At 37.1% G+C, this 22,247-nt stretch overlaps 2 protein-coding genes across 7 annotated transcripts in view; one reads left to right on the forward strand and one right to left on the reverse strand.

Annotated features, from left to right (window-relative positions):
* The window catches only part of LOC109032557 (uncharacterized), a 34,016-nt gene extending 28,087 nt beyond the window's left edge, over nt 1-5,929 (forward strand). For all 5 annotated transcript variants that reach the window (XM_019044745.2, XM_019044744.2, XM_072303197.1 and 2 more), the window contains 3 exons: nt 1,688-1,782; nt 3,567-3,698; nt 5,419-5,929. In XM_019044745.2, the coding sequence (XP_018900290.2) occupies nt 1,688-1,782; nt 3,567-3,698; nt 5,419-5,898 (707 nt within the window). In that variant the 3' untranslated portion in view covers nt 5,899-5,929. The remainder of the gene's footprint in view (nt 1-1,687; nt 1,783-3,566; nt 3,699-5,418) is intronic.
* Nucleotides 5,930-10,477: 4,548 nt separating this feature from the next.
* Nucleotides 10,478-22,247, reverse strand: part of Trxr1 (Thioredoxin reductase 1) — a 36,839-nt gene continuing 25,069 nt past the window's right edge. For both annotated transcript variants that reach the window (XM_019044749.2, XM_019044748.2), the window contains exons 2-9: nt 19,717-19,934; nt 18,311-18,441; nt 16,785-17,014; nt 16,011-16,228; nt 14,871-15,050; nt 13,586-13,774; nt 12,620-12,789; nt 10,478-12,023 (exon numbers count right to left, since the gene is read on the reverse strand). In XM_019044749.2, the coding sequence (XP_018900294.1) occupies nt 11,894-12,023; nt 12,620-12,789; nt 13,586-13,774; nt 14,871-15,050; nt 16,011-16,228; nt 16,785-17,014; nt 18,311-18,441; nt 19,717-19,934 (1,466 nt within the window). In that variant the 3' untranslated portion in view covers nt 10,478-11,893. The remainder of the gene's footprint in view (nt 12,024-12,619; nt 12,790-13,585; nt 13,775-14,870; nt 15,051-16,010; nt 16,229-16,784; nt 17,015-18,310; nt 18,442-19,716; nt 19,935-22,247) is intronic.

A 22,247-nucleotide genomic window follows, 5' to 3' on the forward strand; every position in this document is an offset into this window, starting at 1 on the left:
CTTCAATCACAAACAAAAGCGCGTTCTCTCGGCTATTATCAGCTTCATTTTAGCAACAGCTGCCTCAATCATCAATGTATATTATATTTCCGTGCTAAGGAAGAACACCGTATGAACATTCAACAGTTGCCAAATTTCCATGGATACAATTTTTATTTTTGAGGAAAATTATGAATATTTTTTCCTTGCAATTTACAGACACTCTAGATCAAATCACAAACAAAATTATCTGAGAATTTGGCGGGAAAATGCTCAAAAATGTTCTTGAAAATTAGTGATTTGCTAGAGGAGATTTGGCAACGCCTGAAGGCTCATACGGCGTTTCCCCTATGCACGGCAGTGTGCGTGACGACTGGAAATGAAAAGCAACTTCCACTGACTTTTGAAAAGGAGAACGTTAGGAATGCGCATGCACGTAAATATTGATATTCATAGGCTTAAAAAGTTCACTGCATTGAACAAAAATTTTGCACATTTTACCAGGAATATGGTAAATTCCACAACGAGTCTTCTTGATTTTTGACACCGTTATACTGCGGGGTAAAGATGATCAGACATTTGACCGCATTTACCCTACATTTGGACATTTTCTGCAAAACAGAACTATGTGCATTAAGACATGAGCCTTGAGACCCTTAAGAATACATGCATAACAGGGCTTACGTCATAATGCACACAGTTCCGTTTGGCAGAGGTACGACCATTTGGTGAATGAGATTAGAGTTACAGTACTTGCTACTCCCATACATTTTTTCTGATGTGGTTTTGAGCTAGTCGGCCTGTTTAGACTGTCTGAGTAGGTTAATTGAACGGAGAGAAGAGTGACTAATTTAATTGTATCGTAATCGGAGAAAAAGTAATTTCATTGTGCTCTTCCAAAAAACCTGGGTATACTGATGTTCCTCACGAACACTTGTTTCGCCGTATTTCGGGAGTTGTGAGTTTAACTCTTGCGATGATAAAGTTCCAAAATACTCTTTAAATGCAGAGAATTTGCCGAAGAATTCAACCTTCTTCTGTTAGACCCCTCCGTCCCGCCAGGCCTGAGTTTTAAATGTATGTGGGAGTTAGAACTACTGTTCAGTGCGTTTTCGTTTTCCAATCTGAACTTTGATTGCATTAGATTCAATCGAAAATAATGTTAGAATTATAATACATAGCTGTAGGGAAGTAGAAAAGAAAAAGATAATGCAAAAGAATGAGATCTAACTGACTTATCGGTTATAAAATCTGAATTTATTCCCTTTCAGTTGCGTGAATATATTATATTTTATAATTGAAGCCTAGCTAGCAAACGAAGGAGGCAACTGAAATTTTTGAAAATTTTAAAATAGTGATGAATTTGAAAAAACACGTTGTTTTAAAGAAAACCGTGAGTAAGGTCGATGTAAAAAATCCAATTTTTTGTTTCAAAACTTTAGTTTAAACTTTTTATCAGCCATTGAGTTCACATCTACTTATGAAACATATCAATATAGGAATTTGCTTTTCGCGTAGTCACAAAATATTCACTTTCCTCCAGTCCTGGCATGACCGAAGGCTTTCATTCATATTTCTCAACAAAAATATCATTTACATTCTGTTCCTGGTTGAGATTTTTTGATGAACAATGAGGTTTATTAATAAGCTAACTACCCCGTTAACGTGCGCATATTTTATCACTCACATGTTGTCTCCTCTATTTCAGGCAGTAGGAACGATAACAGAGGATCTCAATTTTCATTGTCTAGCTATCCTTTCCGCAATGACTGTGAACACAATAACCTATCGATGTATTCACAGGTATGCAAATCAAACTTTTAAGTTCTATACAGCTTTGAGTTCATTCTGATATTAATTCTACGAAATGATAACAGACTAAAATTTTAAAAAACGCAGCCAAGAGTGAAAATTTGGAGCGCAATATATTTTATTTTGTATTAAAACATAGTTTATGTTTTCGTTTTTGCAGAAAAGTTTTTCGAGAATCCCCCATAGAAAAACCATAAAATGCAACTCTACTGGTGAAAATATTAATCGAAGAGCTAAAATGTTTTTCATCGTGTATTATACGGTTGTTTTAAATTCGCCTTCAGCTGCGCCTGCAGCAATTGTTGCTACGAATGTGTTGTGCATGCCGATTTCAGCTCATTACATACTTGACTCTCTGAAGGCGTTTTATTTATGCAAGTAGCGTAATCTGTCGGAGAAAAACAGAAGTGAGATTAAATGAATCGCTCAATCCCTACTTCGTTTGCTCTCTGACAGATTGCGCTACTGTGTGGATTATGCACATGAAACGCCTTCAGAAATTCGAGTATGTAAAGAACTAAAATCAGCACGCCCAACTTATTCGTAACAACAATTGCTGCACACGCAGCAGAAGGCGAATTATTCAGTTTAAAAAAAAAGTATGATGGGAAATCTGCATGTAGCAAGAGGGTCATCAATTGACATGAGTCGAACGAAAAATAAAAATGGGAATAGATCGACGTGAACCGATCAACACCGATTCAATGAACAAATAAATGAAAAAGCGGATCAAAATCAGTAGAAAACTTGCATTTACCATGAAAATGTCAAATTAGGATAATTCGAAATTAGGATCAGCCAAGATTTTGATTTTCCGCGATTTAAAGTCCATACGCACCATAGACTCACCCCCTGCAAATCGTTTTTGGACACATTTTTGTCGCATTTTTTTCTGCTTCAAGACCACTGTGTGAACACGACTCATGAGTTGAAGAGACTCCTCCATGGGCCTGTGCATCCCCGTTGTCCCGTTGTCGTGTCGTCGCTGACGTCACTGGTGCTTTATGATTCCCATTTATTCTTACGGCCCGAGAACTAACGAGCACACCCCTTCTTTTCCACCTGTCTCTGGTTCCATTTGGCAGAAATACGTTTATTAGTCCTCCATAAGAAAAAAAAAGTATGAGAGCAGAGATTCCAGAACACCGCGAACGAGATACATGGTTCGGGAGTTTTACCGTCGCTGTACGGTTATGTAACTATTATGTAGATGTTGGATTTTGCTCATTGATGAAGGACACACTTATACCGGGCAAACTTACGGAGGGTATGGATTCGATTGACATGAATCGATCGAAAAATGAAAACGCGATTCGATCGACATGAATTAAAAAACAGGTGTCGATTCGATCGACATGAATTAAAAAACAGGTGTCGATTCGATCGACATGAATCGATCGAATAATAAGAACGCGAATCGATCGACGTGAATCAATCGACACCGATTCGATCCTCAGTTCATTGAAAAAACCCGTATCGATTCGATCGACATGAATCGATCGCAAAATGAAAACGTTCATCGATCGACACCGATTCGATCGACAACCGTGAATCGAACGACAAACCCGTGAATCGATCGAATTTTGTCGATCGAATTCGTGTCGATCGATTCACGTTCTTGTTTTTCGATCGATTCATGTCGATGGAATCGACATACCGGTTTTTTAATAAGTTGTCGATCGAACATCGGTGTCGATCATTCAGTCGATCGAATCTATATGCCCTCCAAACTTACCTAAGTCCGACGTCATTGTTTTTCTTCTTTCTTTTTACAGAGCAATTCTCATTTAGATGAGGAGCAGCGAGGAGAAGACAGTCAAGGGTTGACTTGGCGGCGACTTCACATGAGCCGTGCCAAACTTAAGGCAACAGCCACCACCTCTGAACTTCTCTCCGGTTTTGCAATGGTAAGTGTATCTGTTAAATGGTCAAAGCACTGGGTGAAAAAACGATTTGCCCAAAGAATTACTTAATTGGTATATTGTCGGACGTTCCCAAGGTCAATTTTTGCCAGAAAAATGGAAACGTGAAATCGCGAAAAATTACGTTGTTCTAAACGGGCTTACAAAACTTCGCAGTATCTCAGAATGAAATGTATGTAAACCCCAAAAGCACTTAAGGGCTCCCTTGAATCGGGATCCAAAGTATGGTGGGCCAAAAAAGATATGTTCCCTCGGAATCGTTTGCGGCTGATCAAGACTGATTACAGTTGGGAATGTGGTTATTTAAAGTATAAAAAAGAGCTTTCGAAAATTTTTTCGAGGCAAATTGTACTAACTACACGAAATCATGCTGGAAGTTATGCATTTAGACACATTTTCAGACTTTTAGCCGAGTCTGAAATTTGCACCATTGTTGATCTTGAGAACATCAGAGAGTTTCTCGTAGAAATTTCAAAATCCGACTTATCGATGAAGCTCGATAAAAATCATTCTACAAAAAATTCTGCCTTCGTCAATTGAAATCTCCCCTCGTAGATGATCACAAATGAAATTAATTGTTGGCAAAGGTTGCGATTCAATAATTGAGCGATAGGTCTGGCCAAAGTAATCGCTACTGCGGGGAAGTGAAATGTATGTTGCCTATCTACTAATTGAAGGAGTTCCTTTAATAGAAATTACGGCGATAAAATTGGAAAAAGTTGCAATTTTCCTTTGCATTACAAACCACCTATCTCCCGTGTGATCGTTTTTAATTGACACTATGGACCATTTAGTGAAAAATACTTCAATTGATGGTAAAAATGTGATTTTATTTTTTTTTTTAAAGATTTGCGAAGGAGGGATATCGATGAACGCCGTTTTCAGGCCCATCGATGATAAATTCCTCACTCTACGATTTTTCGCTCATTGAAGGTCTATATTTTACGGGATGCATCATGATTTGGTTATTTTTCGCCTCTTTTCAGGTCCGAACATGGGTTTGAAAGTCGACGTAGGCGAAAATTACGAGTTTCGCAGGTTTGAGGTCGAATATCGGAAAATTCGCATTTTTTGCCAAAATTGTAGGCTTTCAAACCCATGTTTAGATCAGTATTATAGACCCTAAAATAGACCGAATCTCTGATACATTCCGTAAAATATACACCTTCAACGAGCAAAAAATTGTAGAGTTGAGGTAATTAAGCTGGGGGCCCAAAAACGACCCGTAGGTATTGATACCCCTCCTTTATAACAATATCAAGGTGTCTAGTTATTTTCATTTTGGGAAATCTTGATTTTTCCCGATTTTTGACTGCTAAATCCTGATTTCATATTTTTTCCAAATCCTGATTTTTTGCGAAGAAAAAGTACAAGTTCTAAGCGTATGCGAAAGCAGAACTCTAGAATTAAGTTCTAAGCCGAATGTAACCTCACAAAAATAGCTCGATAAAAAAAATTGATCGGACGGCCGACTTTCCTCAAATCCTGATTTTACGACCGATGTTCCCTCAAATCCTAATGAAATCGGGATTACATCCTTATTGACCTGATATTCAATGACCTGACCTCAAATTCGGATGGAATTGGGAAAATCGGAAAAATCCTGATGCTAGTCACCCTGAATTCTCATTGGGAAATGCTTACTCTGGTTTAGTCTATTTACCGCCTGAGTTTCAAATCGATGTATTTTTCTTTCACTTTACAGATAGCAATGGTGGAGCTCCAAATAAACGAACCGACCAACGTGCCAGAATGGCTGTTCATAATGTTCTCGATCTGCACTACCATCTTAGTCGCCGTGCACATTTTCGCCCTGATGATCAGCACATACCTCCTGCCGAACATAGACGCGATCAGCAAGCTCCAGTCGACGAAACTGGTCAAAGAATCGCCCCACGAGCGAATGCGCGGTTTCGTCGAGCTCGCGTGGACCTTCTCCACCGTTTTCGGGCTCTTCCTATTTTTGGTGGAGGTGGCAATACTGTGCTGGGTCAAATTCTGGGACCACTCCATCAACGCTGCAATCGCCGCGACCATCATCGTCATCCCCGTTCTGGTGATTTTTGTAATTTTTGTATTTTACTTCTATCATAATTTAGTCGCTTTTAAGTTCAAGGCGTCCGTGTCCGACGTCAAAGAGCTTGAGGCCATGAAGAAAAAATTGGACGATGCCTCGCCTGCGTGATTCCTGAATAAATCGTGATTATGTCCACGAATATGAAATGTGTTTTTCATTTTTTTACAATTTTAATGTATCGATTGTCCAAGTCAAAAAGCACGTATAAAGCAGTGGCGTGGCGTGAATTGCGATATACCGATTGTTATGCCATTTAAACCTATGGTAAAGAATCGATTATTAAGGTGTTCGCTGCGAACACCCCATTTATCGATCCTTTTCCATGGGTTTAAATGGCATAACAATCGATATATCGCAATTCACGCCACGCCACTGGTATGAAGAGGATATAAGATACGATTGCGCGGACGAGCGGCGCACAGTGGATCGAGTTGATGGAGGAGGTCGGACAAAATTTGGAAACTTTAAAAGCTCGTAACTCCATCCATACAAAACTTTGAGGTTGAATAAGTGGTTTCATTGATTTTCTCGAGAAACACACCTTAAAATTTAAAATGTGACGAAATCAACATAAAAATTTGCAGTTTTAGTACAAAATTTCATGTCCGACCTCTCTGATTGACCCAATCCATACTGTGCGACGCTCGTCTACTACGCCCCGTTGAACTGCCCCGTGTGGCGTCAACATCGAGAGAAAAACTCAAAACTTCATTTGGACGTATTTCTATCAAACAGAACTATGCGCAGATGCACTGGAAAAAAAACACATTGTATCTAGAGTCCAGACTCTTGAAAACATTGACAAGAAAAAATACTCTTGATTCAATCGGATTTTTGCTTGAATCAAAACGAAATCCGCTTAAATTAAGAGGCTTGGTTCTTGATTTAAGCTAGATTCTGATTGAATCAAGAGTATACTTTATCTCCTCGATGTTTTTAAGAGTCTGGACTCTAGATCCAAATGTGTTTTTTTTCCCAGTGTGAGAAATATGGGGTGTGCTTTAAAAAGCTGCATAAGAAACAATGTAAAAGTGGGCGTGATTCCTTTTGAAGAATTGAAAAAGTGGGATTTTAAATTCAGCAAACAGAACTATGTGCCAACTAAATTCAGGATCTATGAACCGCGGGCATGGCACGAGAGCGGTGTGGACAGGGCTCATGAGTTAATGACCACTACGAGGAGCCGCGACGATGGCATGCATCTCCGTTGACGTCACTGGCGCTTTATTATTCTCATTCACTCTTACGGCCGCAGAACTGACGAGCACCCTCATATTTCTCACCTGCGCACAAATCTGTTTGATAGAAATACGTCCACTTAAGCCTGTGCTCTGATCGTACTTAAATTTTAATGTTATTACATCGCATATGCAGGGTGTTTACTAAAACAGGCTGGATAAAAATCAGTAGGTACCTACTTTTGCAGTACTTTTTCAATATATTCCCAAGAAATTCAGTACCTACTCTCTCAGTGCCTCCATTTGACGAAGTTCGAGAAATTCCGAAATTTTGAAATTCTCGTTCGAATAAACGGAAAAAAACACATTGGATCTAGAGTCCAGACTCTTGAAAATATTGACAAGAAAAAGGACTCTTGATTCAATCAGATTTAAGCTTAAATCAAAAGGAAATCCGCTCAAATTAAGAGGCTTGGTTTTTGATTTAAGCTTAAATCTGATGGAATCAAGAGTATTTTTTCTTGTCAATGTTTTCAAGAGTCTGGACTCTCCATCCAATGTGGTTTTTTTCCAGTGTGACGTAGCCACAAAATGTAATTGGTGACCGGAAGATTAACTGACTGCACAGTCGGAATCTTGCAGGCAAATACTTCTCTAAGAATCAACGCCCAGGGGATTGCATACTTCCAGGCTTCATTGAAAAACACGCGTGGTAACGAAGGAAAAATTTCCGCACATTCTTCCGGAATCTCCGCATCGGTGCTTCTGGACCGGCTAAAATTGGCGGATCTAGCAAATTGGCAACGTTGTTTTTCTCCATTTAAACATATGAAAATGTATCGATTTTTAAAGGGGCCAGGTGCTCCGACAAGAATCGATTATTTAACTTAGGTTTAAATGGAGGATATCCGGTGTTGCCAAATTGCTGGATCCGCCTCTGCCCCTAAATAATCAGTACTAATCCCGGACTAGTAGACACCCTGCACATGACACGACTTTTACTGAGAGATTCAGCCAGGAAGTCTGCACCGTCGCAAACGGAATTAACCGTGTGAAGCTTTCTCGACCAAAAAATCGGACTCCTCGGGCCATTTCCGAGTGGACTAGCTTGGTTTCAGTTCGATCGAAGAACTTCCGATTGAGACCCCGAAATTTTAGTCTGTCTAACCCCTCCCAAGTACCATTTCTCAAAGGAAAAATCGTAAGAAAATATATAAAAATGTATATATGTATATATGTTGTTCGTAAATATATTACGATTTTATCGGCGATAAAATCGCCAGGATCATCAATATCTGAGCGACTATCCCCGATTTTATCACGATAAAATCGCGCTTTTGGGTGCTTTCACAATAACTGGAATAGTTTTGTCGCCGTAACAGACACAGGGCCGGATTTAGGGGGTGGATACATGGGCCGGGGCCCAGGGCGGCAAATCTAGGGGGCATAACTTTGCAATTACTTTAAATGTAGGAATAAAAAAAATCGGATTTAGAAAAAAAATTACAAACGAGAAAAGGCGACAAAATCTCTCATTTCCTGAGAGTGTGCACATGTCTAATTCTGTCGTCTTTCAGTGATTCAAGAGACAGCACCTAATTAGTCGAGTTAAGAGAGAAACCCAACACGCAATTTTGAAACGGCGCGGCTTGGAGAGAAATGATGACGAGGACTTGAGATGAAAAGGAGAAGCCCTCGGCGCGGCGGCGGTCGGCATGTAAAACATATTAGCGCCCACAAGACTGCGTGAATACTTCACGCATTGCATCAAACACAGCAGAGCGGTCACTGCGGTCAGCGTGAAACGCATAGCGCCTACAAGAATGGATAAATACTACAATTACTACACGCATTGCGCCAAACAGCCAAACACAGTGCACTCAGTGCTGTCAGCGCGGCGGCGGAAGTTAAAAATATTCAACCACATATATATTTGTTCTTTCATAATTTTTTCGTTCATTTCTTATAAATGGAGGGCCTTGTCAACACAGAGATAGGTTAACGGAACTTGACTTTCGCGCAAAGTTCCGTGAACTTTGGCTAGTAGTATTGACAGGGCTTTCGCAAGAAATGTGTCGAACACGAGCAAAAGCGTCTTATGCACCCCTCCTCCTCCGGCACGTTCACTTGATGGTTTTATTGATGTTTCAAAACGAATGAGAATGGGGCGGCAAAATATAGGCGACCCATGGGCGGCAAATAGGTAAATCCGGCCCTGAACAGACAACACATTTTTCGGTCATGTTTTTAGTGGAAATGATGATCACTCGAATTTTTTCGCATTAATCTTCAAAGGGTTGCGTATTATAACGCTTTCTAATGATTTATTGCTCTACTTCTCAATCAATATTATGTAAATTCCGAAAATGTGCAGTCTGTTTTGCGGTAAAAAGTCAGCATAACAGACAGCACATTTTCGGTCATTTATATATTAAAATTGACAAGTGGAGCGATAAATCTTTGAAAAGCGTTATAACACGTAACTCTATGTAGATTAATGCAAAAAAATTCGAATGATTATCATTACTACTAAAAGTATGGCCGAAAAATGTGTTGTCTGTTACGGTGACAGAACTATTCCAGTTATCGTGAAACCACTCTTTTATCGCCCGACAATTTATCGCGATATTTTCGAAATAAAAATCGCGATTAAGTAGCGATTTAATCTCGATTTTATCGACAAAAATGTATTACGATTTTATCGGACCAAAAATTACGATGTGTAGCGATTTAATCGCCATAAATCGCAATTTTTAATCCGATAATATCTCGATATATTGGCACCGATATAATCGCGATAACCAACCGATAAAATCGCTATTTATCGCGATCACTGCTACTTGGGCTGCCGATTTTTCTCGATTTGGATTGGGAAAAAATTTTGACCCTGACATACTTATTAGTCCATGTAATCCATTTCGATTTTTCTCGATTTTAATTTTTATTAAGTCACGTGCGACTAAAGTACTAGACAAGTTACAGGATATTGTATGATGGAAGGATTTCCCTGCGTGCAACTTCTTCTTGAGAAGAATGAAGGTGCCTATCTTGAATCAGAAGAAGAAGGAGGTGTGTATTACACCCCTTTAAGCAATAAGTAATTGCATGCACAGTTTGATTTCAAGCCCTGATTTGACCTACATAGATTATGGTTTTTTCAGGAGAGGAAAGTTTGAATTGATTGTTTAGAATAAGAATTACAAACTTTCTTTCTCAGGTATGAGGTAATTTTGAAAGTTAGAATATGTTCAAAATGTTTTGCAAAGAATTTTGATGAGATAATGTGTTTTTAGGGTGAAAACATAGTTTTTTAACCCTGCATAATGGTCCATTCTCCATTAAGTATGATTTTCAACAATAATTTGAAGAATTCCTAGATTACTCTCTATCTTTTCTGAATCTTTAGAAATTTCCTGACAGGTTGTCCAGATTGCTAGCCACTCAGGCAGTATGAGGGAAGAGGATTTAAAGTAGTTGTCTGAAGATAACAAAAATGAGAACAAATCATATTTTCTAAAATATAAAAATATATTAGACATAAAACATAAGAAATTTTATCCATGATCTTGATCTTGCCATTTCCTAAAACAAAGTGCCTGCACAGTAAAATTCACAATCCATTCAGGAATAAAAAAAATTAATAAATAATGAATGAGATGAATAATAAATAAATAAATAAATAAAAAAAAAAAAAAAAACAATTCAATGAGTAAAACTGAAAATCAAGCAACCGGGGAAATGATACAAGAAAATATACACAAATTTTCATTCATATATTGTCTTCATTTTGATCATATTTAAAGCCAATAAAATACTACTTAGCATAGAGAGCTTAGAACATCAGCATAATTGCAAGCACGAGAAAGTCTGACACTTTTCATTCTTATTTAAAAGTTAAATAACAGTTAAGAAAACTCAAGGAACATGGATACTTTTATTACCAAGCTTGAGATTTTTATTCACAATTATTACGTAGGAATTTTTATCACAGCCGAAGTTTTTCATAACAAACATAGGTAGCAGAACAAATGAGCTAGGTTTCCACCTTCCTTCAACACTTCAAAAATTTTTAAAAATTTAATTCCGTCATCAAAAAAGTGTGTTATACATATATTTGAACAGATGATGGATCCTGAACAAGCTGATAAGCTCCTTGAAAACTGACGTGTCACTAAGGTATGAATTTAATTGTGACGCAGAGGCTATCCTACTGTTTGTTATAAATAAGTAAGGCCAACATTATACAATTACTGTAGTCTTTCAATCGTACATTGACTCCTCATTAGCGGTCAATGTGAGTACTTTAAATTAATCCGATTTTATTCTTCATTTTCTAGGGCAAGTAGCATAATCTTTTACTTTAAAATACTCCTCATCTAAAAAATTGAGACAATAAAGAGCCTTGAACATAAATATTTATATCTCTCAGGATTCTCTGAGAAGATTTAACATAAAAACCGGTTCAGCCTTTTAATTGCTTGATTTTTTCTGCACTGATAATTAAATAAAAAAAGAAAGTAATATTCATGTTCTTTAAAAGAATGTACATTTTAAAAGTTCACTTGGGAGGGATGAAAAAAACCGAATTCAATTGCATTATCACTGGGCAACTTGTGCGAAAAGTTGATCTTAATCGGAAAATAGAGTACATGAAAAACAGACGTGCATAAAATGATCATCTTTTAGCTATAAAACTTAAGAAGGGTGCAAGGGTGTTTGGTAAAATATTAATAAAAATTGATTCAGATCACGAGAGGAAAGAATCTTGACAGATTGAATCTGATCTTTTAATTTGAGTGAACTCTGTGGGGCAAAAATCCGTTTGCACGATGATTACTGATATTAAAGAACAAAAAAGGGAAGGAGGAGGCGATTTCCAGCGGCTTCAAGAATACTGATTCCAAGGAATGAATGCCACTGTCTCTTCAGCTGCAGCAGCTTTGGGGCGTCGGGTCCAAACCTGAGCGTTTTGTGATGACTACTCTGGTGAATTCCTCCGACAGAGTGGGATGGATTCCAACTGTTGACTCCAACTGATCGAAAGTAATGTTGCACCTGAAAAAATATAATGGCAAAGTTGAAAAAGTGGACACATTTTATTTTAAAAAAAAAAAAAAAAAAATTGAGAACTTTTTACCTCTTCAATTGACTTTTGAAAAATATGTAAGACTTCCTGGTGATGAGATGTAATAGACTGGACTAGTGGCTACGTCATGGTTAAATGTAAACAAGCAGAAAACTTTTTTTCTGTTTTGCCCCCTTCTGCCATGATGGTAAAATGCGTCCGAGCACTCTAAATGTTTCTAACAATCAAAAATTTGTGTGTCTAAGGAGTCCTTAATTAATTTATGACTGGTCAATGACTAAATTCTAATAAATTAACACAACTAACGCATGGAGAATTTGCGAATGAGGTTATGTTAGTTTGTTTTGGTTTGAACCATGAGTTCGATACTATACCAAATGATCTAGTCACTAAATTAGTCCATTCCTCGATTTCTGGGTCAAATCTTAATCTCTCACTTGGGAAATAAAATTTTAGAACAGTATGATTTGTACTAATGTATAACTTTCATGACGTTACCCATTTCTTCTAAGCTTTTGCTAGGAAAAAAAAAAAAAACCAATTATGGTGAAGAAAGAGAACTCACTTCATGGCAGCAGCATATCCTTGTATAACTTCACCAGCATTGGGTCCAATGAAATGCATTCCTAAAATTGTTCGTGGGGAATTTCGTAAACAAATCACTTTAAGATAGCAGCGTGATGGGTTTCTTTGAGGAATGAAAAATTCTGTTGGTTTGTAAAACGCATGGTAAACCTGCAATCATTGAGAATATGAAGATAAATAACATTTGAAAATTAAATTTTGAACATCCACCGAACTCCTAATTTTTAATATTCAATGTTACGAAGGATGAAAATACTTGAGAGTTTCATAATTTAATTAGAAAAGGGGCGCCATGCTGAGCTTCAGCATAAATTTTCAAAAAACAGTTGACTTTGAAACTAAAGATTAAATGGTACTACTTGTATGGGAGCATCCTTCTACTTTTAAACTATGAAATGCATGCAAAGATAAAAATCAAGATTGCGAATACTACATTATAGCAGTGACGGATTTCTACTTAATTTCAACTTTTGAATTCCCTGTTTTTTACACATATTTTCCCTGATTGATTGCATAGAACCTCTTTATGACTCATTCATTACAGAGGTGTAACACAATACCTATCGTGAGGTTCTGATAGCTGACGACTAAAAAGGCTACCCTGCCTTTTAAATTTCTTCTCCAACTTCACTATGACACCATCTTATTATATTAAAAAAATTGGATTTATTTATGTTCAAATAGATACACATTCCATTTTAAAAAGCAAAAATTCTAGAGTCAACATTAAATTTCCAGGGTTTTTCTTCCAAATTCTATTCCCTGAGTGAAAATGCAATAGGATGTAGGAATATCTGGTGGGCAAGCTGTACATTTCTGCCATAATATATCAGTGAAAGCAAACAGCACAGCAATGAAGGTGTTGAGAACCGTTATACTGAATATTAAACAGTCTGAATTTATTGAACTAAGCAGAAACAGGTTGAAAGAAAGCAAAACTACTAACCTCAATTTTATCCTCCGTGTACTTGGAAATTGCAGTTTCTTCACTGAGACCAACGCAGCCATATTCAAGCGGAGTAAAGACAGTTGTTGCCACATTATCATAATCCATTTCTAAGGTTGCACCTCCATATAAACGTGCAGCAAGGAGTTTTCCAGCTTGTACAGCAACTGGTGTTAGTTCTGGTCTTCCCTATAAATTAGAGATCAAACACTGTTTTAAATGACACAAAAATAGACAAGATGGTAACTGAATTAGAGCTAGAGATGGTGACTCAACCATAATGCATAAAAATTCAGGTTAAAACTGACTATCTTGCGATAAAGAGAAAAGCTCACTCAAGTACAATTTCCCCTAAAAGGGATATCTTATATCTCACCTAGCTAATTACGACCAATTTGGAAGGCAATAGTAGATGCGATTTAGGTCTAATTGGACCAAGTATTACTGCAGCTTAGCCTCCTGATTTCCTGCTTTCACTCTTAGAGGCTTCCTTAAACGTTGCCGCAGTTTGGGCAAGCAGCTGTGGCAGCAAGCAAATTTACTGCCATCTAGTATACCATTATCTAAATAGCTCTGCTAAGTCCATGGTGAGGCAATGTTACTGCGAAAAGACTGCAGACAACACCCAGAGATGGTGATTTTGCAATCATGCGTAAAACCAGTGCCATTCTTCACACTTTTGCACCAAACAGCATACCTCCTTGAGGGAAAATTATGCTCAAATTAGCTTCTTCTCTCTATCCAGAAATTTTCAGTTTTAAACGCCTGATGGCAAAATCACCATCTCTGTCAAAAGAACTCGAAGCGCTATCTTTAATCAGTTTGTTTAAGAGAAAGGCAGCCATGTCTGGTAATTTCAGACTGTTTCACAGAATTTTCATCTGCTTCTGAGGGGTTTAACAGCTGCTAAAAAAGAGTGATATCAGCCGGTTAAGAGCGATTTGAAATGTACTAGAAACTTTGTTCCAACGAATGCAATCTTCAAACAGATGCCAACTATCAATGGTCCTACGAGGAGAAATTTTTCAGTGGGTTTTACCCATCTTGTTTTCTCCACAAGTACATAACGAACAACACGACCCGAAGTTAATGGTGACAATTCAGACTCAGGGAATTTTTATCAAATGCCAAAATTGCTGGCAGGAACTTTGGGTGGTGCTGCTCCTACTTTCAAAAACAATGTAGATTAATAATTATGGTGAGCAGATTAACAAATGAGTCTTGCGAGATACTGTGATGAGGGACTGCTTAGGGACTATAATTTGATCAAAATGATGATACTTACATGAAGGACATCACCGACTGCAAAAATATGCGGGACATTAGTCGTTTCTTTATTCGCATTTATCTTGGCATTCTCCTCAACCTTAATACCAGCGTTGGGTAAGAGTAGTTCATCGGTTAGAGCTCTGCGGCCAGTTGCAATCAAAACTGTGTCAAATTCAGCAGAGCAAGTTTTGTTTGTCTGAAAAAAAAAAAAGGTTTGATGAGATAAAAAAAATTGGAATTTCTAAGAGAGACTAAAATTGATATCTTCAGAATGGACTAACGAGAAAGTTATGGAAGCTATGGAGCCGTTCATAAAATAGGTAATGCTCTAGGAGGAGGAGAAGGGGAGAATGTTACGCTATTTTTTTAGACGAAAGGGATCTATGTCACAGAAGCTTTACAAAGTAGGAGGAGGGGAGGGTCAAAAAATCTCAAAATTTGCCTTACATATTTTATGATATGTAATATTTTATATATTACAGGCAAAGGTCGGCCTTTGTTTCTTGCCAAATATAAAGACAAGAAATATTAATCTAGGCACAAAATTATGAAAAAACAAAGCATATGTCAAGAACTGAAGTTTTACAAAATTTAGATGCAAAATCATTTAAAAACAAAAACGAAACTTTGACCTTGAAAATATCAGAAATGTTTTACGATTTTAAGCAGAGCAAAACAATCTAAAGGAATTTCCTTCAAAAAATTTTGAAATTTTTAAACCCACTTGAAAGGCTTCCTCATATGTTGTTACTCTTATGAATTTTCTACTTCAAGTGGGAGGAGATCAACTATTTTAAGAAATATTTCTGAGATTGATTGAAGAGAGGTTGTATATCAATAGCCAAAGTGTGAAACGACCTATCTCCGTTTGCGACGCTATAGACTTCCTGTCATACTTCATTTCTTCTTTGAAACTAGTCAACGTAATTTCTTTAAAACTATCTTAATTTTTCTTTTTCGGCAGATTATTCTGTATGAAGTTCAAGCTGTAAAGTTAGGTTCTTTCTTTTAGAAAAAATAAAATAGGAGCAGAAATTTTGAAACACCACAATGGAGATGCATGGTTTTGCACTTCGGCCATCAATATTCATTGCCGAGAATGAATGATGAACAATATGACATAGTTGATGAGAGTCATTCAGATTAATCAACTTACCTCAATATTCTTCCATGTTACTTGAAGTTTACCGGAATCTAATTTTTTCACTTCCAGGGGAACACATTTCATTAAAAATTCGACTCCCTTGTCCTTCAATTCTTCAGTGATGAGGTCTGCCATTTGTGTGTCAAAACCTCTTAAAACAACTGACCTAACCATCACAGTTGCGTTGTAGCCAAATCCTTTCAGGAATCCGGCACATTCTAAACCAATATCTGAATTGTAGGTAGTTAAAGAAAGCATATAAGTACATGATAACTAGGGAAAAACGAAATTCTCATCGCCTGATACACAGGTTTTTGTTTTGTTTTTTTGTTTTAGGTTTTTCATCCTCTTCTGGTACGGCAACACTACATGGGAGCTGCCAGTTAGAAAAGAGCGAAATTATAAAATTATGGGGGGTTATCCAGTGTTCTAGGACGAAATGAAGGATTGAGGAGTATGTTCCTATCAGGGTCACTTTCTAGAAGCAGACAAAAACTAAAAGCTGAGTAATTCTACTCTTTCTGGGGACAATAAAAAGTACTATGAGTATTACTAAATGTAAGATAAACAAAATCTAGGCAACTAATTTTGGCGATCTTGTTTGCATAGTCACATTCAAAAGTCATTGCCTTCCATAAGTAAAAATGTGTTCATGTTACCAGTTTAGAAATTCTGCACTTGGTTTATTTCTTACAGGAAAATCGAACAAAAATTATTAATTTAAATATTTAGCTGCTTATCTCAGCGAGCATTAATGAATTGAAAAATAGTCTGCAAAAAGGATACATCCAGCACCGACAATCAAAGTGTCTCCAGGTGGGGTGGGGTGTGAGAAGATGTCATCACTGGTGATACAGTACTCTTTTGCGCCAGGAATATTAGGATAATTGGGCCGACCACCAACAGCAATGATAACATGTGATGTAGTTAAAACACGTTCCGTTCCGTTTTTCAGCTTTGCAACAACTGTGTTTGGATCCTTGAACTGACCTAGACCATTGATATATTCTACTTTTCTGGAAAATTTTAAGAAAAACAAAGGCTATTAAAGTGAATAAAAATATACTTAAATGAAAATTGAAGGGTATGAGTTTAAGATGATTAATTACTATGAACACTGTTAGGGGGCTACAACAGTCTCGAATTTTGATTAAGATAAATTGATTGTTTGAATTCAGTTCAAATCCAAACTGGTTCAAATTGGTCAGATGCGCTATTGTGTTTTGATAATTTCAGATTATAGATCCTCAAAAAATAATAAGGTCTGTCTGAACCCTGAGTTCACATCTAATACTTTATTAACAAAGATATTACCCTTTAAGAACCAAAGTGTCTATATGATGTCGTGGTGGTGCATACTTTGGTTTCTTTGCTTTGGTTCCATCCATGTTTTCGGTTGAGTACCAGTACAAAAAAGTGTATCACCTATTGATGATTTCAAGGTGGAAGAAACCATGGCATACACCTGCCGCGGAGGATGACACCATACACAAGGTTTTTCAAAAGGCAACAACTGCATTAATTTTTGACGTAGAAAATAGACATTTGGATGGATCTTACTATTTTTTTGCTGATCTTTAAGTTTAAACCATTAAAACAAAATTCTGCAACCAGTGCAACTGACCCACTCAGTAAACACAAACCAACCCACCTCATATTTGACAATGACACACTAAACTTTTAGAAGCTAGATAGATAGGTATACGTTTCATTGTGCTAAATATTCTGAGGAATTTACTGCACGTGATATCTTTTTTTTTTTCATAAGGGGTTGCTTTACAGGAAAATAGCTAGTGTTTAAATCGCAGGCTACAAACATACAAAACATTTCATGTGACTAAAGCACCTTTCTAATTCACTAATTCACCAAAAAGTGCCTGCCTCACACTTTGCTGCATTGAGGTCATAAAATATAGGGAAATCATAGATATGGTAGAACAATGTCATCATTTTTGTTAGTTGCTATGATTTAGAATTTCAAAGAGGACATTCTCATAGATCACGATGTGAAAGGGCACAGTCACACTAAACAGCAAAAATTGCACTGTATCTTAATTAGAAGGATTGCAGGACAAAAATAATCTGGTGCTTTGTTTATTGGATGGTGTGAGGCATTGAGTGTTCAGTTTCTTATTAAAAAAAAGGAAATAATATGAATTGCTGCAATGCTCACATTCAGCTGAACAGTACATGATTTTCATTGAGGAAACTGCACTGCTTGGTTTTCTATTTGTATGCTGACACAATTTTTCTACCAATTATACATTTTAGATTACATGTTCATGAAATGTATAGAAATAAAATTCACTTACTTGTCTCTTAACATTACACGGGTTACCCAATTTACAGATTTAACATGATTTTGTACAGCCGTTTTAATGGCTTCCCAGTCTATTTTGATGGCTTCTGGATCAGGTATCTGCCATCCGTAAGCTTTAGCATCCTATTAAAAAAAATGAAAAATACAGCGATTAGTTTTGACATCTCAGGAGGAGGAGTTTAACTTGCACAAAGGAGGCGGATGGTAACAATACAAGCAAAGTCATTTTGTATTTTAAACTTAAGAATCAAAAAATTTCCTCAAAGCAGGAGGACCAAGCATTACTTTTCCTCGAAACTTAGAGCAATTTTCTGTTTTTAATTTCAAAGATGTGACATAAAAATTACGAGTAATCTTGTCAGTTGGTTTTCTTCCGAGATATTATATTAAATTCAGTTGCTGAGGCGAGACTTCTGCTAGACAAGAAAAAGCTTGCTGGCATATCTAGTTATTTCTGCAAAAAATAAACTTAGGAAACATATCGATAGATGCTTTTTATGGTCATTTAAAAATTGGAGGAGCATATCCTTTAAGAGACTTTAAACATGAGAGAAAAAGTAAAAGTGAAATATAAGGACTGGTACAAGGGAAAAAAGTGGAAATTGAAGAGTGATGAAATGATGGTGTGTAAACTAAATGATGGCATAACATGAGACTGGTTCTATCCAATATTACATAACAGAAAATTACAAGACCTTGTGAAATTCTTGACTTCCATTAGAGGTACAAGACCATAACAACTACATGGAAGTTGAATGAATGTAGGAGGATCTCAAGTCAAAGAGCTTTAAAAATTAATTTTTTTCCACTTGACTTGAGGGGCATGGCATCCTTTTTGAAGAAAATTTTACGATTTAATCTGTTCTGTGCATTTTCCAATTATTCAATTCCTGAAGACACTCGTATTTTACAAATAAATGTTTTCAAATAAATATTTTAAATTATCATTACTTGATAACTTTCAATGACTTCAAAAATATTAGTTTGCATTGTTACACGGTTGCCACAGATTTAGAAAAATAAATTTCCTGCCATTAGTCTGATTCCCCACATTTACGTTTTGGAAAAATTCCCTGACAATTGAAGATAATGATATTTCCTGACATAAGTCTGATTTTCCCAGACACGTTTGGTAAAATTCCCTGACAATTGAAGATAATGAAATTTCCTCACATTAGTCTGATTTCCCGGACACATTTGGTAAAATTCCCTGACAATTGAAGATACGCATGATGGTTAAAAAGACGAAATGTGAAATCGTTTTCAGGCAAACTTAGTTGTCCAAAACGTCAAACCCGTTTTGGAAAAAAAGTAAAGGTGACTTGACAATTTTTTCGTGACTTTTCAAAATTCCCTGCCATTTCCCGATATTTTTCTTTATAAAGAAACACAACTTACATGAATGGCTTCTCCTAGTAATGCAGCTTGGTGCATCAATTTCTTCGGTATACATCCTACATTTACACAGGTGCCACCGATTCCCCACGTTGTTCCTCTGGGCGATGGGATTACGAAATCTAGTACGGCTACTTTTTTGCCATAGCTCACGGCTTCCTTAGCGGCTGCAAGTCCACCAGAGCCACCTCCGATCACAACTAGATCATATTCGTAAGACCCTGAAACAAAAAAGAAAAAGAAAATGTTAAAAACTGCACTCAATAAGGGTAAAGTGATCGCGATCCTGATCATTTAAAACATGTAAGAAATTCAATAACACCGAACACACTGTTAATCGATCCTTTTCCATAGGACTAAGTGGTAGCTCAATCGACAAACGCAAAGCACGCCATACCACTGACAAGAAGGTAAATTTTTCTGGGGGAAGAACTTCAAAAAATCTTGCAAAATGTCCTAAAATAGTTCGAAATTGACCAATATGGCCCTAAGAGAGATCAACTCATCGAAGGCGGAGGTTAGCCAAATACCCTAATAATGCCCTTTCTGATCAAAGCTGCTTCACGTATGCTTTGTTTTCTGGTGTTATGGCTTCCAGGGTGACATGAAACGTAAGGAAGAAATGAGAGATTGGAAATTTCAGTGAAATATTTCATGACATTTCACGAGGCTGTGAAATATTACATATTTCTCAGGGGCTGTGAAATATTACATATTTCTCAGGGGCTAGAATATGCAACCCGCACTCAAACACACAAAAATAAAAGAAAGTCACAATTTTTACATTTTGCGAAACGTGAAAAGGAGCCAATACGTATTTGTCAATATGTTTTATAAATTTCTGAAATTTTATGAAATATTTCATGTAAAATTTCAAGATTTTATTTTTCATGAAATTTTTCCACCCTGTTGAAGCCCCCTGAAGGGACGGAAGGTCGAGAGGGGAACTTAACTTGTACCAGGAAATAGCAGCAAGCGTCGGTGTCTGTTTCCTCCAAGTCCCCGGTAGGGAGCACGCGCGACCGGCGTCGCTTGAACTCGAAGAAAACGAAGCGCATGCCGCACCGCCAACGACAAAACCCTCAGTCCTAGCCGGGCTCTTCTTTCCTCTCGTTTTAAACCGCGAAAATCGGTCATTAAAGCTCTGGCGAGTCCAAATTAAACATCATACTTCCGTTTTCACGTTCAAAAACCAACCGAGAAGACGATGATTCGACTCTTTTGAAACACAGGCATACAATTTGTCGTAGAAATACATTGTTCTGAAAATGGAGTGGATCAGACTTTGAAAGAAATTTGAGTCGTTTTAAGATATTATGTTCTACACATGTACGATAATTCGTCATACAAAAGGGCGACACGTTTTCTCAGATTTCAAATTTTCTTAAGATATTATGTTCTACACATGTACGATAATTCGTCATACAAAAGGGCGACACGTTTTCTCAGATTTCAAATTTTCTCGAAACATCCCTGGCTTTTCAAAATTTTTGGGGGAAAAAAGGGACTGTTTGCTCAGGAAGAGCCTTACTGCACTGAGAGTTTCCAGCTTTCTTCTCTTGTTTCATTTTTTTTGCGACAAAATATAGATCATAAAACTTTCCGCGAATTTTTTAAATAGTAGAAAGGACACACTCGAAAAATGTTGAAGCAGAAATTCACTTCGATTTCTTGTTGAAAAAATGAAACAGGCGAGGAAAGTAGGCGACTTTTGATGTAGTTGGGCTAATTTTTGGTCGATGTCATCCAAATTTTCTGCTTTTTTAAAGGTTCTAAGTATGAAACTTTTTTCACGGGGAAGTTTGAACGCTAGGTCTCTTTAAATTTAGAAAAAAAAATGTTAAAACTTTCAGGCAGAAGCTGCTTCTCAAGGAATTAGATTAATACCGTACTATTGGCCCACAGTCATTGAAAAAATCGCACATAGAGAGAATTCCCTCACTTTGCCTCATTTTTTAACTGACGAACATACATTCGCCAGGAGACCTTCAATCGTAATTAATTCGGATATTGATTCAAAAGGAGTGGAAAGAAAAATCACAATTGCAGTGATAAATTTGAAGATTTAGCAGCAAAGTGTACTGATTTTGCCCGGTTTTTCACGGTGGAGTAAAAATGTCGGACTCTTCACTAATTCGCCATCCTATGCCAAAAATCGAGTATGCAACCAAAGTTACAGCGGCCCTTTCTGGTTTATGCGACCAACAATACAGATTCTCCTACCCGAACTTCAGATGACCCAACTCGACTGGGAAAGAAAGAAGCAAGACGATTCAAAGGTTCTCAAGGCAACGTACTTATCGTAATGAGTCTTTTTCCCAAAGGTTCATCACATGTTTTCATTAATCGGACAGGTTTTCTTTAAAGAAGGTCGCCATTTATAATTCAACGGCTCAAACTAAGAATGTATCATCCACTTTGTGTTTACACGGCTCTCTGTAAATTCGAGTCGTATAATATACATTCGGCGCAAAGCAATTTTCCGGATAATATTGACCGAGGGTCAACGTTTGCTATTGTTGATGTTGATTACC

Source organism: Bemisia tabaci, chromosome 8, assembly GCF_918797505.1.
Source record: "Bemisia tabaci chromosome 8, PGI_BMITA_v3".
NCBI classification, from domain to species: Eukaryota; Metazoa; Arthropoda; class Insecta; order Hemiptera; family Aleyrodidae; genus Bemisia; species Bemisia tabaci.